The 16,837-nt window shown below is 39.9% G+C and overlaps 2 protein-coding genes across 4 annotated transcripts in view; one reads left to right on the top strand and one right to left on the bottom strand.

The window, feature by feature from the left end:
* Window positions 1-16,837, bottom strand: part of CHRM5 (cholinergic receptor muscarinic 5) — a 58,400-nt gene that overhangs the window by 19,810 nt on the left and 21,753 nt on the right. The gene's annotated exons all lie outside the window — the stretch shown is intronic.
* AVEN (apoptosis and caspase activation inhibitor) overlaps window positions 1-16,837 on the top strand; it is a 99,708-nt gene that overhangs the window by 10,207 nt on the left and 72,664 nt on the right. The window contains exons 1-2 of one of the 2 annotated variants that reach the window (XM_083450900.1): window positions 79-204; window positions 10,620-10,791. In XM_083450900.1, coding sequence (XP_083307026.1) covers window positions 94-204; window positions 10,620-10,791 — 283 coding nt within the window. In that variant the 5' untranslated portion in view covers window positions 79-93. Of the gene's footprint in view, window positions 1-78; window positions 205-10,619; window positions 10,792-16,837 lie in introns of those variants that run through there. The other variant, XM_083450899.1, reaches the window with a different exon arrangement.

Genomic DNA, 16,837 nt, shown 5'->3' on the forward strand with positions numbered 1-16,837 from the left:
AAGAGGCTGCACGTACAATGGCTAGGCTAAATGCTTTGCATGTCTTCTGAGTTAGAGTGAAAGAGCTTTGAGGTTGCTTAGCAACCACCAAACATGCGTCAGAACTGGAAAGTGAGAAAGCCATCTTGTTCAACTTATTTATTTTTTTGTATTCTGAAAAAGTGGAATGAGAATTCTACTGCAATTATTGCTATAAAGGCAAAAGTCAGTAGGTGCTTTGCCTGACCACTTTAATTGTGTTCAAGCCTGTAACCCAATGGACACTTATTCCCAAGCAAACCTCACTGAACTCAGTGAGACTTATTCCAGATACATACAGCAAGCAGTTTTGTGACATCGTTAAGACTAATATTTATTATGGCATAAGTTTTTGTCAGTTATAGTCCACTTCATCAGATGCATGAAATGTTATCCTGAGGTGACGTGTGTGTATCTACACAATTGGGCAGGGGTAGGGAGAAGAGAATGTAAAAAGGGGGTCAGAAGGAAATGAAATATAGAAAGTACTGGTAGAATTGCAAACAGTGATAATTATGTTATTAAGCATAGTCATTCACCACAAACAATAGGGTGATGAGAAAAACCTTTGTCTCAATTGAGTCTACAACTTGATAAATTGTAAATTGTAATTCAGAGGTTTCCCATTACGGTGTCTCATTGAAGCTTCCTTATTCTAGTATGGCCACCTTAAGGTCCTTTATAGCAGGCATCCCCAAACTTGGCCCTCCAGATGTTTTGGGACTACAACTCCTATGATCCCTAGCTAACATGACCAGTGGTCAGTGATGATGGGAATTGTAGTCCCAAAACATCTGGAGGGCCAAGTTTGGGGATGCCTGCCTTATAGAGTATGGATGTTGGTTGATATATATATATATATATATATATATATATATATATATATATAATTGCTTTCGTAGATTTTCACGGGTACAGGAATGCAGGTTTTGGTGTCCTCGGGTGTCTTCCCGTGTAAAAGTTGGGGTGTCTAGGCGACGTTTCGACGAGGTCTCACTCGTCATCTTCAGGCTGGTGCTTTCGGTTTCTTGTTACTGGAACAGAGCAGGATCTCAGTGTTTGAGTTCCTATAAATACTGTTGAGGAGGTGTGGTGTATGGCCTCCAATGTTCTGGGCAGAGAGGAGGTTCCCAGGCTGGTGTGCCTTTTCTTCTTTTGTTCCTTAATTACTTGAGGGATATCTTGAGTGATTTCTTGAGTGATTTCCTGAATCCCACTTAGGTGGGTCATTAGGTGTGGATTAGTTGCTAAAGCCTTCGTGTCTTGAACTCTTGAACTTTGTGAAGAGTTTTTCTGAGAAGATGGCTGTACTGCACTTGGTTGTGCTCTGGCTGTATATATATCTACTAACAATTCCTCTCTGTATTCAACATATGACAAACAGAACAGACTCTGCACAAAATAATAAATCGACACAAATGTGATAGCAGAAATGGCAATATCCAAATGCACTGTAGAAACATTCTAACCTCTTTGGCTACCCCTATGGAAATTCTTCCAGTTACTGTGCCCAGACCCATAGATTTGCTGTCGTGCTGTTGCATAGATTGAGGGTGATATGGGGAGCCTATATCCAATGACAGGATAATGCATTCAGAACTTTGCATTAGCATGTCAAGATTAATACACACAACCTTTGTTTGGAGTAGCCACAAATATAGCAGTAGCCATTCAGACTTCTTCTATGTGGTACTTAAATGTATTGATAGTGCAAGAATACATCCATTTTCTTCTAGAAAAATGAAGTGGACAATCTTACTGGTTTCCAGCTACATTTAACTCAATCATATCTTTTGAAGTCACAAAAAAGATTTCCTGGAATTAAAAGTGGTCTGTTTGTGCACCCACATGTGCATGTACAATAACTCAAAATTATTGTACATTACTGTACATTACTGTACATTATTGTACAAATTACTCTTCTAGAACAGATCTCCTGCAAGTTGAAAGTACCGGTAGCTAGAGGACATGCTACAAAAGACTGATTTTTTGCAGTATGGCATGACTTTATTTACAAATGAAGAAGCCGGTGGCTGTATGGTCTCCCTTGTTTATTCCAAGGTGTGGGTTTTGTGAAAGGCAGACATATGCTCTTTATATTTCTGTTGGACTGCTAGTAATTGGGAAGCAAGGGAAAAAATGATGTTAACTCTTCATTACTTAGTTTTTTCATTTGGTGAGTCTGTGAATTCCTTAGGCATTTTTGTTTGACAGCATGGAGTTTGGACTTTGAATAAAATTTTATGATGATTGTTCCAGTTGTGTTTGCTCAGGGGGTGGGGGTAGGTCAAATGCCTTGCCTGCAGAAGTTCCTGGTTCAATCCCTGACATCTCCAGATAGGGCTGGGAAAAACTGCTGTCTAAAACCCTATTGTGCCAATGTAGAGCACCATCGATACCTAGTACTGATAGATCAATAACTGTCTTGGTTTGGAGGTGGTAGCATTTTATGTACCTGTGTCTGATATTTCTTGTGCTTTGAAAATGAGGTACTGCATATGGAAGAGGCTTCTCTGTTGATGTAAATACTAATAAATGAATTGTGCACACAAAATCTAAGCACTCTGATGTTTTGATTCAAGGTTACAGAGTGCTTTTCTACTTGCAGATCTGCTTTCAGAGAAACTTTGTATTAAGTCCTCTTTATAAGGCATTTTCTGCAGGTGGAAATTAATTCCTGAGTACAAACAACAGTGTCTTTAAAGTACAGATGAATGGTGTCATTTATGAATAGTGCATATAAGTTTAAATGTGTGACTTTTGCTGTCAAATACATGCAAGCAGGGCTAGTGTCTGATCAGGGCTAGTCTGTCATGCGGCAGGGTAAAGCAACATGCTTCAGGCTGCAACACCATGGGTGGTAGAGGAAAAGAAGAAGGCAGAAATCTCTGAATGATGCAGCAAGACTGTTTAAAAGTGTCCATACCAGAAGGGTAGCACCATTTGTACTCTGCTTACGGCAGAAAAATGTCTTGAGCCAGTACTGCATTTGATCCTTAGTAGACAACTACTTGTGTATATTTTATATATATATATATATATATATATATGTGTGTGTGTGTGTGTGTGTGTATACACACTGTGCCGTGCATGAAATTTGTTTTTTGTTGTTGAGGCTTGTTTTCTGATAATGAAAATAGTGGTGTGAAGCTGACTTTATGTGTGTGAAATGGATTGAGGCAACTGTAGCCATGTATGCCCATGTGTTGGAAGGTGTGGGAGAGTCCTTTGTAAATGATCCCCTAAGTGCTGGTTTTTATGTTTTTTACAACATGAGTCATTAGCCTTTTCAGCTGGTTGTGAATGAAACAGCTGAAACTAGAAGACCATGTGAATGTACATTTTCTTCTTAAAACGATTAGTTGCGTTAGTGGTCATATTTTCTATTGCTAATGTTTCTGGAGTCTAAAACCCAGGTAGCATGTAACCATGTCTCCTTACTGACATTAGGCTTAAAGGAAAACAACAACCAAGTGTTTGATGGAATCTTACAGACTAACACATTTGTTGTAGAGCATTCCAACCCCAAGATCCACTGTTCTAGATGCTCTGCTAGTGAGCAGCACCCATTGCGCTGTCCAAACAGTAGCGGAGGGTTGGAGATACTCCAAGTAGATTCATTGCCAACCCTGCTGCCATCATGTGATGGCAACGGCCCTGATCCGAGCCCCATTTGCTGCAACAACTTGGGAGCTGGCACTTTCTGTCCTGCCAGTTTCAGCAATACTGTGGAAGCTACACCACTCCATCAAGTGCTGCTGCTACCAGTTGAGGGGTTGAATGGATTTGTTAGCATTTAATGTGCCACAAGACTCTGTGCTGTGTTTGCTGTAACACGGAATCGCAATCATTTTGTTGGTTTGTCTTTTCTAAAAATTAATTAGCAAGTGAAAGAAGCTGCAGGAGCTCTAATCTCTAATAGTATATATTTTAAAAGAATGAACAAAATGGTTAAAATCGGGGTTTGACAATGTTTTTTTTTAACATGTACAAGTTCTTATTTTCCATTCTTTGTAGAACAAATATGGGGTGGCCTAGTGAACAGCTGGCTTCCTAGATGTGCAAAGCAAGATTGCTGGAAGTGCCGGCCTCAATTGTGCCTCTGTTATTTATAATGTGACAAAGAATGTGATATTTTGTTTTTATTTGGGAGAGCAAGAGTATCTGTGCATATGCATTTTTCTAGCACTGCTAGCATTTCAGTTTTTCACATGGAGCCTGAGTAATGCAAATGGTTATCCATGTGATAACGAAAGCAAAGCCACCAGATGAAGGTGTTTCAATCTTGGAGGCAAAATGGAGTCCTATTTAGCTGTTTTTTCAAGAGTGCACTAAATGTGTTAAGGAGTGGGACCCTGTCCTTCTGGTCTTGACCTGATGTTTCATGTTAAGTCAGACAATAGAAAACAGGAAGCAATGCTCGTACAACTGTAGTCCTTCATGTGATCAGGACCCCAGCATACAAATGGTACTGCTTTTCAGATTTCCTACACAGTGCGTACCGGTAGATGTTGAGGTGAGGCCCATGGGGCATGGTGATATTTGGGATGGGTGACAATAAAGCATAGTTCACACCTCATATGACCTCCTTCCACACATGTTTAACATACATCTGGGTCAATAACTGAACAAAGCTGGGGTCCCTGTTACAGCACAGGTCAATGTTGGTTCTTCAACTCTCATTGATCCTTATTGGCAGTTATTTTATTTGTAAAGCAGTGTTACTGGGTCTGCCCCAAAACCAAAAACCACAAATAGGACATGCAGATGAGTTGCAGATGATGATTCCTGATTTGTAGGGGGTTGGACTAGATCACTCTTGGGATTTCTCCCAGCTTTACATTTCTGTGATTCTATGTTCACAATTTAATGTCAACATGTGGCAGGAGAACTCCTTTTATTAGTGTTGCTTATTAGTGTTGCTTCTGTTCTGTTAACAAAATTCAGTCACCTAGTCTTTTTCTTAGTTTTCTGAGAGAACCAATATATTGGTAAAAGGACAAGAAAGGACCAACTTTTTCTGTTTTATGCTCCATATGAGGTCAAAGCTAATGACCTGGTGTCCAATGTTGATGAAGTGTTTTTTGTAATTTTTTGGCCTTCCATAAATGTACACAACATAGATTAGAAAGTTGTGTGCCCACTATCTGTTTCTGTAGCTGACCTTTTTTTCTAATTAAACCTTTTACCTTTGGTAGATCTCTCTAAAGGTCACAGATGAAGGAAATAAGTGAAAGAAATCATTCTTCATTGCATGAATTGCATGAGGTGTAATATTATTGGCAGTAGGAGAATGATTGAGAAAATGTTATAAACTATCACAGTTACTGAAGGGCAGTATGGAAAGCTGTATTTATGAATGCCTTAAATGTCAGAATGAAGCCAATACAACGTATGTAAACTAATGAATGCAACATATTTCCCCTTTCCTAGATTTGTTTTCTTCTGTACTGTCCAGCTTTATAATTTTGTCAGCCTTTATTAATTTAATTTCAGCAGTACTGTTTAAAATAGCTGTGTATGAGCAGCAGAAAGGCAGAAACGAACATTTTAAAGCTCAAGAAAATTTATGCTGTTCTACCTTCAGATTTTAATAACCATCTTCAGGCAAAGTCTGAAGAGAGCAATGCACATAGGAGTGCTATAACTTTAACAGTTTGGTAGTTTCTGATAAAATTGTGGTTGAGTTATTTTTACCAATGGTTACTTTCGAATGAATAGCTAATGATTAATTGGAAGGATATTGGGCTTATCTTCACAATGCGCAACTGGGAAAACAGGAAGTATAATGGAGGACAATTTAATTAATTTCAGTGAGACAACAAACTCAATTGTTTGATTTCTCATCACACCACCTCTTCTGTCAGCTGCTAGGTTGCCAAAGGAGCAACCAATATAATTTATTATGCCTGTTGTTACAAAAAAAGGCACAGAAATGATGTACCTTCCCCAGCTTTTGTATTTACAGAGTAGAACTAGCATTTTGACTTGCAGCTGAGAAAAAAACAACCTGTTTCTGATTGCAGAACTAGTCACTCTCTGATACTTCACAAGAGAAAGCTGTGTTCTCTCCCTGGCTATAGTCATTTGTGGTTTCTTCTGAATGTGTTGAGTCTAGTTATCTTGATATTTGTGAATGAGTTCTTCCCTGATTTGCCTAAAGTGTTGCCTGATGGGAATTCAGAGACACCAAAAATAATAAGGGTTTTCAGTGTAGGAGCTGAAGCAAATGCAGCCTGCGCTGGAAATGATTAGTACAAGCGGAGACTCATGAAGCCTACACAGGTATGGTGAGGAAACACTCCTATCGACTTTGTAATTCCCCATGTAGTCCATGAAAGCATTAATAAGTGGAAAGAAGCCCCACAGAGGTAGTAGACAATAAACCCATGAATTATGAAGACAAAATAGACTGGGAAGCTCACTAAGTCCTGTTGGGTAGGATCAGTGCCTTCCCATTCAGTGTCTTTTAGCTGCCATACCTCCAGCATTTTTGAAGAATTGTGTTAGGAATGGTTTTAGTCCAGGGGTCAGTAAACGTTTTCAGCAGGGGGGCGGTCCACTGTCCCTCAGACCTTGTGGGGGGCCGGACTATATTTGGGGGGGGGGGGGAATGAACGAATTCCTATGCCCCACAAATAACCCAGAGATGCATTTTAAATAAAAGGACACATTCTACTCATGTAAAAACACGCTGATTCCCAGACCGTCCGCGGGCTGGATTTAGAAGGCGATTGGGCTGGATCTGGCCCCCGGGCCATAGTTTGCCTACCTATGTTTTAGTCCTACTGTGGCTTGAGGTTAGCCTTTCAGCCAAGAGTTGTGATGGGGACAAGTGTGTGTGTGTAAATATATATTGATTATAGTGACTAATAAAACAAACAAAAAAATTCAATATATATGTAATCTGAGTAGCACTGTCTCTGGAATGTCTCAGTGGTTGGGGAGTTGATAAAAATTATGTACTCTTCCAAGGAACTTAAGGCAACATAGCCAAGACTTGCCTATTTAATTCCTATAACATGTGGAGAAGGTTAGATTGAGAAATAGAAAGTAGTCCAAAGTCACCAAGTCATATTTGTTCGTTGAAGTGAATTTGAACATTGGTTCAGCTTATCCACTACACCATTCCTGCATATATGATTGTAGTGGTCTGCTGTGGGTACATTCGTACACCCCAGTCTTCAGTGGTGTATCTGATTGCACGATAGGTACAACAAGATGCCTGTTTGATACTGCACTCTGTTGTATTATACCTATGTTCCTTTCTCCCACATTGGTGCAATAAAATTTCCAGTTTAAGCATTTCATTCTCCGTTTTTATTTAGCTCCTGTAGTAAAATGTATTTTGTTAAATATTTATAGTTGACCTTTTATACATATTTTGTGAAAATGGGAAAATTACTAATCCCTGTTAGGTTATTTGAATTGTTGTCATCTAAGCTCATAAAACCCAGCTGTGTTTTTAAAAGTTTATATATTTTTAAAAGTGGAAAGCAGTAGCAACACTGACAATAGGAGGCAAACAAGAACAGTTGGGGAAAAGGTTATTTTACTTTTCTATCTTTCATAACTACTGCACTAATAAAGGCAAATTATATTCTAAGGCATGAGTATATTTAAAATAAATGTGAACTCTGCATTTATGAAACTATTTGGAGCAGGCTTTGAATGTGAATACTGTATTTTCAGGTCTGTCCTTGAAGTATGTAATGAAATTACAAATTGCAAGCACTTGCAATTTAGGTATATCCACTCAAAGGTAGAAATCAGTGAATTTGTAGAATTGGTCTGCACTATTTTACATTGCTATGAGAATTCCATAGTTTAATTCATGCTGAAATAGAGAAAAATGGACCACTATGCAGTCATAGATATTTTTCCACTGTTATTTCCATATGCAGAAAATTGTGTTTTGATTTAATCTTACTGTAAGTATGGGGTTGTGGGTAGAACCATCTGGTTGCTAGGACAACCCTGGAATGTTCATTCAAAAGCTAGCAGCTTGGAGTGGGTGGAAAACCAGTAGAACTTGTCAGTTACAATTGGCTTGTTGGAGACAGAATGCAAGGATATTGGTGCTGGAGGTCTATTCAGATGTGATTTTTAAGGATAGGTTACCATTAAAATGGTAAATGGTTTGATTGCTGTGGATTTTTAGTTTCTGACGAATAGTTTAAACCGTGACTTAAGATGAAGTTTACAAGAATTCAAATTAATACTTAGCAACTAGGTCTGAAAAACCTAACAGCAGTCTTAGACATGTCTGCATGTCTACTCAGAAGTAAATGCCGTTTTTTTCAAGTGGGCTTACTACTAGGTATAGTAGTAATAAAATGATAATAAAATGAATTTTATTAAGGGACTTTTAATGTAACCCAGTTACAACAGTTGAATTTTTAATTTATTGTTGTACCTAAAAAGAGTGACCATTGGCTAAAATATGCAAATAGGAGGATGGAAGATGGTAATATTGCTGAATATGGAACATCTGGGGATCATCATTAATTGATAACTAAAATACTGCTAACCATGGTAGACACCAATACTATTGTGATGAAGGTTGAATTGAAAGCCAAAAGCCCTTGTTCCCTTACCTCTGAACTTTGGCAAAACTTAATATGAATCAACTTGAGTATATTCCTGTTGGTGTGTTTATATGTATACTAAGACAGCAGTAGCTGACTTCAGCATTCAGGTGCCACAGCTTCTGTTCTGTCAACATTGCTAACTTGGCTTACTCATCACGAGCCCTTAAGTTGATGATATGAAAACACTTTACTGATAGGGTAGGTGACTGCTGTTTGCTCGCATACAGCAACTTACCACTAGCTTTCTACAGATCTAGAAGTGTGCTTGACAAAAAAGTCTTCAGACATAAGATCTGTTCCCTTCTATCACAGTGAATGATTCCCTGGGGTTTTAATTTTGGTGGGGAAAGTATTGATTTCCTTCACTGAATAATTTGCTTTTTGGTCAGTTGGAGTAAATGTTATAGCCCATCAATCTTATTTAGTGGTGAAGAATGTGAACTGTGAGCCATAAACTCATTTCAGGGCTTAGTCAAGCCCGCTGTCACCTCTTATCTCCAGCCTTTGTCTCCGTCAAAAATGTGAGGATAGTATTAGTGGTTATGGTGTAAAATGGTAATGATTAGTCCCGGGCAATGTATTGATACATCATCCAGGACCGGTATGAGGGCCAGACCGCGATGGTAGCTTTACTTGTTGCTATATTGCGGGTGAAACGGATGCAGCTCCTGAGTCCTTCTGTTACCAGTGCCTCTTGCAACATTGGGTTGCTGGTAGCAGAGGGACTTTGGAGCAGCGGCAGTTTCACCCGCTATTGCTCTGCCCCTCATGCCACAGAGGGAGGAGCAAGCTGTATCACAGCCTAGGAGAAGAGAAATAGTTAGGAGCTATTTTCACTGTTTGCTCCAAATTTTGGAGGACCCTGGGGCAATATGTCCTCAGGAAGAGAGCTCCGTGGGTAGAAGTACTGTTTCACTGCTTTCTCTAAGAACCCACTGTAAGCAAATCTGTAACAGGAGCAAAGAATTTGAGGAAAAAGATCTAAGTGAACTTAGGCTATCCAGGCTATATAGAGTGTAGCTCAAGTTGATAGTGTGCTATGTTTCTGATGAGGAAAAGGAGAAAGAAATTAATTTCCAGATTAATGAAGATAAAGATGTTTAGACTATGGGGTATAAAGAGGCACAGAGCAGAATAATCTGACTCACTGACTTCCTATCCTCAGCTAGTTGCCAAGTGCTTGTTATGAGCATGTTCTCCCACATTTCTTCTGCATAGGTCAAGAAATGGTTTTCCATTTAAAGCAAGAGATTAGCAGCTGCTAACAGATTTCAGTTAGCATCATATTCTTGTTGTATGTTTAATTCCTGTAGATAATTTGTAATACAATCTGGACATTAAAAAGGAACAGTAAATGGTTTAAGAATAGTTTGAGAAAGTGGGGTGTTGATGATGATGATGATGATGATGATAATAATAATAATAATAATAATAATAATAATAATAATAATAATAATTTATTATTTGTACCCCGCCCATCTGGCTGGGTTTCCCCAGCCACTCTGGGCGGCTTCCAACAAAGATTAAAAATACATTAAAATGTCACACATTAAAAACTTCCCTTCAGATGTCTTCTAAATGTCAGTACCATGGAATAAATCTTGGCCCAGGGTTAAACCTTGTTTTAAACTTTAACTGTGAAAGAGCATGAAGCCTGATGGCACACAACTGAATGTAAGGGGATATAATAAATAGGCTACCAGATTTTTTGGTAATCCATCACAGTCTTAAAATTGAAGAGAGGATAAATGTAAATCCCCTAGATCAGCTGTTTACTATGACACCAGGACAATGTTGCCATGAAGTTTAGTGTCACAGACAGATATAGTAATGCAGGTTCTAAGTACTGACATGCCAGGGAAGGTAATCTGGACATGCCTACTAAATGAAATGTTAAATTGGGACATTGATTTAAGGTAGCTGTCTTCAGTTTTCAGAAAACAAAACACAGATTAAAAGAAAAGGCTAATTAAAGCTCTTATTCAATCTTCTTGCTGCTACATGTCATAGGCCTCGGCTGATCTTGAGTCACAAGAAGAGGAAAAAGAAGAACAAGGAAGTTATTCAAGAAGAAAAGTAGTTTCCAACTGGCACCGTTATGAAGATACTGAGAAAGAAGCACAAAATGACAATGGTGAATCACAGCGTGGGACAGACTTCAGTGTTTTGCTTAGTTCAGCAGGTAAGCAAGAGAAATCACAAACAGCGTTTAATTTTATATGCTGCATATTTGTCTCCTCATAATGGCATTTGGAATGCCTCGTTTTTGCTGCTGGTAATGGAATTCTCAACAAGAAGACTGATTTAATAAATCGCTAGTTAAAAGCCTATGGGCAGTGTTATAACAAGAAGGGTGAGAGCAAGCTAGGCCATTGGTCCATTTATCTTAGCATCATCTGCACCACTGGTCCTCAACTAATGAGTTGTGACCCACTAGTGCATTGCGGCCAGATGCAAGATGGGTCACAACAGGAGCACTACCATCTTACAAGTATATGGTAAAAGATTAAGAAGTAACCCCCCCAGTGCATATTTGGGTTAAAAGTGGACTCTGAATCTGAAAAGGTTGAAGATACCTGATCTACACTGACTGCCAATGGTTGTTCAGGGTTTCTGACAAGTTGTTTCCAGTGCTCCACCACTGAGCTACTGTCCCCTAATGATTTTATTTAATTATTCCATTTAGATAAGATCCTATATCAAGATAGGGATGTGTAGCAGCTTTGTGCTGGGGCTGAATAACTAGGTGAGTCAGGTGATTTGGAGTGATTTTACTCCTCTCAGTCACCATGATGTCAACAAAGTGACTCAAGTTGGATCAGGGCCTCCATAAACCTTTGCATTGGACTACTGTTTCTGTAGTCTACTTTTTTGCAAACTGCAACTCTGTTTTTTTTGCTAAACTCTTTTAAGTCTGAGAACCACAGTCTATCGGTCTTACCAATACTTGCTATACAGATGTCAACATATCCAACAATTTTAGCAAAAAGGGAAAAGCTGGATGTGCACTTTGGACACATTAATACCACATGGGCTCAACTTATAGAACAGTACAGCATTGCTTAGTTTCAGCAAAATGAAAGCTGTCTGAGCATTCCATCCTCAAAGCTCTATAACTGATGAAAATGGCTGCCAACACGTTTTGCTATAAGAATTGGAAATTTATTTTTTGTTAGTCATTGGAGTATACACATACGTAGACTTTTTTTGTGACAGTACTCAGTGGTACAGAGTATTAGCACCCATGACACCTTTATGAGTACTAGCACCCTTTATGAGTACTAGCACCCTTTTTTAAAAACCAAAAAAGCATTCTCTGGGTGTGGGCAAATTCATTCTGTTGCGAGCTGCAGTCCTATTACGTCTGTGTAGGCTTGTATAGTTCTAGTAAGCCTTTCAAGTAGTTTAAAGGCAAGCTTACCCTAGCTCTGACAGTGCCTTGGACTGTACCCATTGACAGTTCTGTATCACAGCTTTGCGTGTGTATATTTGGATGTTACGCCTAATTCTTGGTCTATCATCTGAGACAATCTTTTCTTTCTTTTGGGTTTTATTTCTGGTAAATAAATCATGGCACGGTGTAATAAATCATGTGCTGTTGTTCATCTGAGGTTGTATTTACCTAATTTTAGGACATGCTAAGGAACAGATGATTGTTACTATGTCCTGATATGTAAAACCACAGAACTCAAAGAGGGTAAACTAAATAAATTACTGAATTTCTGTTTAAGGCAGGTGTCCTTAATGAGGCATGGAGATGAGAGATGAGCTCCTCCCCACATGAAACAATGTATCCCTACTCTACTCTGTCAGCTCAGTACAGTGGTATCTCGGGTTAAGTACTTCTTTCATTCCGGAGGTCCGTTCTTAACCTGAAACTGTTCTTAACCTGAAGCACCACTTTAGCTAATGGGGCCTCCTGCTGCTGCCGTGCCACCGGAGCACGATTTCTGTTCTCATCCTGAAGCAAAGTTCTTAACCCGAGGAACTATTTCTGGTTTAGCGGAGTCTGTAACTGGAAGCGTATGTAGTGCACGTGCAGTTGATGTTAAACTGTTTCGGATGTAACAAGCAGCCAAGGGCTCCACATCATTGACTCCAGGTGAAGCTCCTTAGGTATTTTTGAAGGTGACAAATTGTCAAACAGAATATAGGCAGGTGTAGCTCTCTTGCATGCATGAGAAACAGAGGCCTGCTGGGTTTCTCTATTGTAGCAATGTTTAGAATCATAGAATCATAGAGTTGGAATAGACCACAAGGGCCATCGAGTCCAACCCCCTGCCAAGCAGGAAACACCATCAGAGCACTCCTGACATATGGTTGTCAAGCCTCTGCTTAAAGACCTCCAAAGAAGGAGACTCCACCACACTCCTTGGCAGCAAATTCCACTGTCGAACAGCTCTTACTGTCAGGAAGTTCTTCCTAATGTTTAGGTGGAATCTTCTTTCTTGTAGTTTGGATCCATTGCTCTGTGTCCGCTTCTCTGGAGCAGCAAAAAACAACCTTTCTCCCTCCTCTATGTGACATCCTTTTATATATTTGAACATGGCTATCATATCACCCCTTAGCCTCCTCTTCTCCAGGCTAAATATGCCCAGCTCCCTTAGCCGTTCCTCATAAGGCATCGTTTCCAGGCCTTTGACCATTTTGGTTGCCCTCCTCTGGACACGTTCTAGTTTGTCAGTGTCCTTCTTGAACTGTGGTGCCCAGAACTGGACACAGTACTCCAGGTGAGGTCTGACCAGAGCAGAATACAGTGGCACTATTACTTCCCTTGATCTAGATGCTATACTCCTATTGATGCAGCCCAGAATTGCATTGGCTTTTTTAGCTGCCGCGTCACACTGTTGGCTCATGTCAAGTTTGTGGTCAACCAAGACTCCTAGATCCTTTTCACATGTACTGCTCTCAAGCCAGGTTTAAAGGTAGAGAATCCTACTGTCCTTTTGGACTTGGTCATCCTAGTTAGGGAGTAGTAACTGACAGCTCAGTTCAGTTTTCAGAGACTCTCCAGCTGGCCCTACTATTCACCCGTTTTCTCCCTTATAAGTCAAGATGCAGCAAGCAAAGGCATTACCACTACTTCTACCTTCTTTCCTTATGCACTTCTGTCTTGTTTCCCCTGTAGGTCTGTGCCTTGGCTTATGTGGGAAAGTGAACAGCCGACAGGCACCAGGGGAGAACTTTATTAAAGCATGTGCTGCTCTTCACACTGAGGGAGTTAAAGAACATACTGTCTGTGTTTTGGCTGGTGTAGAAGTTAGTCTGTGAATGGAGCCAGTATTGCTAGTCCTTCGGTGTGTTCAATTCAATGTGTTGTGCATGATTAAAAGTTGTTGGTCAGGGCACTAACAATACAGAAAACCCACCTTCCATTGGTACTCCTCTTTTTCCTTATGGTTGATGGTAGCCTAGTTCAGATGAAGTATTCCCTTGTTTTATTGGTATAGAACAGGGGGGGACTAACCTGTGCTGCCTTCCTGTGATTGGTCATACTGGCTGGTACTGATGGAAATTTTGTTCAGTAGCATCTGGTAGACCATTGGTTAGCTATCCCTGACCTAGAAATAAGTCACGCAACTGCACACTTCCTCCTCCTCTCATGAGCAAATATAAAAAAGAATGGAAAATGTTTATTGCATATTTACAAAAGGATTGTAAAGAAGTTACCAGCATAGTAGGTTTTTAAAAAACACTTGTAATATTAAGGATAATGTTTAAAATTGAACCAGGGCAGTCTTAATATTGTAAGCCAATTTGCTTGAAATAAATAGGGGGTTGATTTTTCTATACCTTGGAGGAGACAAATCCCATTTTGCCAGCAGGCTGCCCTACACTCTCCTGGTTGGCTGGTGCTGTCTTTGGGAAACACACAAATCCTAAAAAAAATCTCTGTGCCCACCCCCAATAATTTTTTTCTCTGTGAGGGAGAATTCTTACATTTCAGCATCTGTGCAACCAAAAACAAAGTCACGATGATATTTTTATTTATAACTTGCTACAAATATATCTTATAATTGAACAGACTATTAGAGATTTATGTCTACAGTTGAACTAACTTTACTATTGTTTTCTTTTTAAAGTAAATAAAGCCTAATAAATGTATTTCATCTGTGTGTTTTTCAGCTGCTATAAAACATTTGAATGATGTCAGAATATAAACTTGGATTGTCCTAGCCTGGTAGACGTAATTTAACTTAATGAAAATTTGAAAGGTCAACATTTAGTGCTTAATTAAATGAGGATCTGATATTAAAAATCCCTCTAGATTTAAAGAAGTGTTAATGTTTATTACAAATTGGCACTTAAGTGAATTTTTTCAGGACATGTAGCATTTTCATTCAGGAAATTGAAGCAGAAATGTGTCGTGTTTTTTTTTGTTTAGCAGACATGATTTAATGTTTTATAGTGTGTCGTTTCTTGCTTAGTATCATCAATCTCTTTTCAATCGTGCATAAGGCCATGTGTTCTCCTAAAGCACTTACTTTGACTAATTCCCTTGGCTTGATTTTGATTACTTAAGAACATAAGAAGAGCCTGCTAAGTTGGGCAAGCGGCCCATCTAGTCCAGACCCTGTTCTGACAGTGGCCAACCAGATGCCTGTGGTAAACTCACAAGCAGGATCAAAGCACAAGAGCACTCTTCCATCCTGTGGTTTCTAGCAACTGGTATTCAGAAGTATTGCTGCCTCCAGCTGTGAAAGTAGAGCAAGCCATCATAGCTAGTAGCCACTGATAATCATTACTTGTGTCTAAAGATTTTAAGATGGTAATCTTTACATTTTAAGTGAGGTGCTTCTGTCTTTTTACAATTGAAACATATCATTTAAAGAAAAATACCTTATATATTTTCTAAAGGGGTAAGAGTTTCTGTGGGCCAGGGCAAAGTGGGTGGGAGTGCAATAATAACATCAACAAAGGACACAGGACAACATTGTTGGGAATAAAAGGGCCACAACTTTACTGATTCCAGGTGTCAGATGGTTTGGTGTAGGCATTGGGTGTGACTGGCTTTTATACTGAGGGAGCAGGAAAGAAGTTCTCACTCAGGTCTGCTCCCCAGCCTTGCCCCCCAGCTCACCTGTGATTTGCTGGTGAGCCATGCAAGCAAGTCCCTGGCTGCTGGCTCAGTGAGAGGAACCAGAAGTGCCCTCTCCCACCATGCCAAAGGTGAGGAAGGGAGGCCAACTCCACCGTGGCTGTTCTGGGGCCACAACTGCTGCTCCTCGTGAGTCTCAGCGGAAATGGGAATTATGTGTGGCTTAGTAAGCATTGCCCATGCAGCAGTCAATACCTGCTTCTACAATAATTTCCACTTATATATAGTACTATCTATCTATTTATATATCTGTCCATTCATTCTCTGATACATGTGTGTGTATGCTTGGAGCTGCTTATAGCCAGGGGCAGCCCTAGTGGTCTGCCTTAGAATTACTTCTACTACTGGCTTATGCATTTGTAAAAGAAGAGGGGGGTAGAATCATTTGAGTAGGCCTACATGACCTGTGACCAAATAAGTCAAATACAGGCCACCAGCCAAGAAATATCAACAACCTCAGATATGCAGATGACGCAACCTTGATGGCAGAAAGTGAGGAGGAATTAAAAAACCTTTTAATGGGGGTGAAAGAGGAGAGCGCAAAATATGGTCTGTAGCTCAACATCAAAAAAACAAAGATCATGGCCACTGGTCCCATCACCTCCTGGCAAATAGGAGGGGAGGAAATGGAGGCAGTGAGAGATTTTACTTTCTTGGGCTCCATGATCACTGCAGATGGTGACAGCAGCCATGAAATTAAAAGATGCCTGCTTCTTGGGAGAAAAGCAATGACAAACCTAGACAGCATCTAAAAAAGCAGAGACATCACCTTGCCAACAAAGGTCCGTATAGTAAAAGCTATGGTTTTCCCAGTAGTGATGTATGGAAGTGAGAGCTTGGACCATAAAGAAGGCTGATCGCCGAAGAATTGATGCTTCTGAATTATGGTGCTGGAGGAGACTCTTGAGAGTCCCATGGACTGCAAGAAGATCAAACCTATCCATTCTGAAGGAAATCAGCCCTGAGTGCTCACTTGGAAGGACAGATTGTGAAGCTGAGGCTCCAATACTTTGGCCACCTCATGAGAAGAGAAGACTCCCTGGAAAAGACCCTGATGTTGGGAAAGATGGAGGGCACAAGGAGAAGGGGACGACAGAGGACGAGGTGGTTGGATAGTGTTCTCGAAGCT

The sequence above is a fragment of the Podarcis tiliguerta genome, assembly GCF_965153285.1.
Source record: "Podarcis tiliguerta genome assembly, chromosome: 1".
In the NCBI taxonomy this organism is placed as follows: domain Eukaryota; kingdom Metazoa; phylum Chordata; class Lepidosauria; order Squamata; family Lacertidae; genus Podarcis; species Podarcis tiliguerta.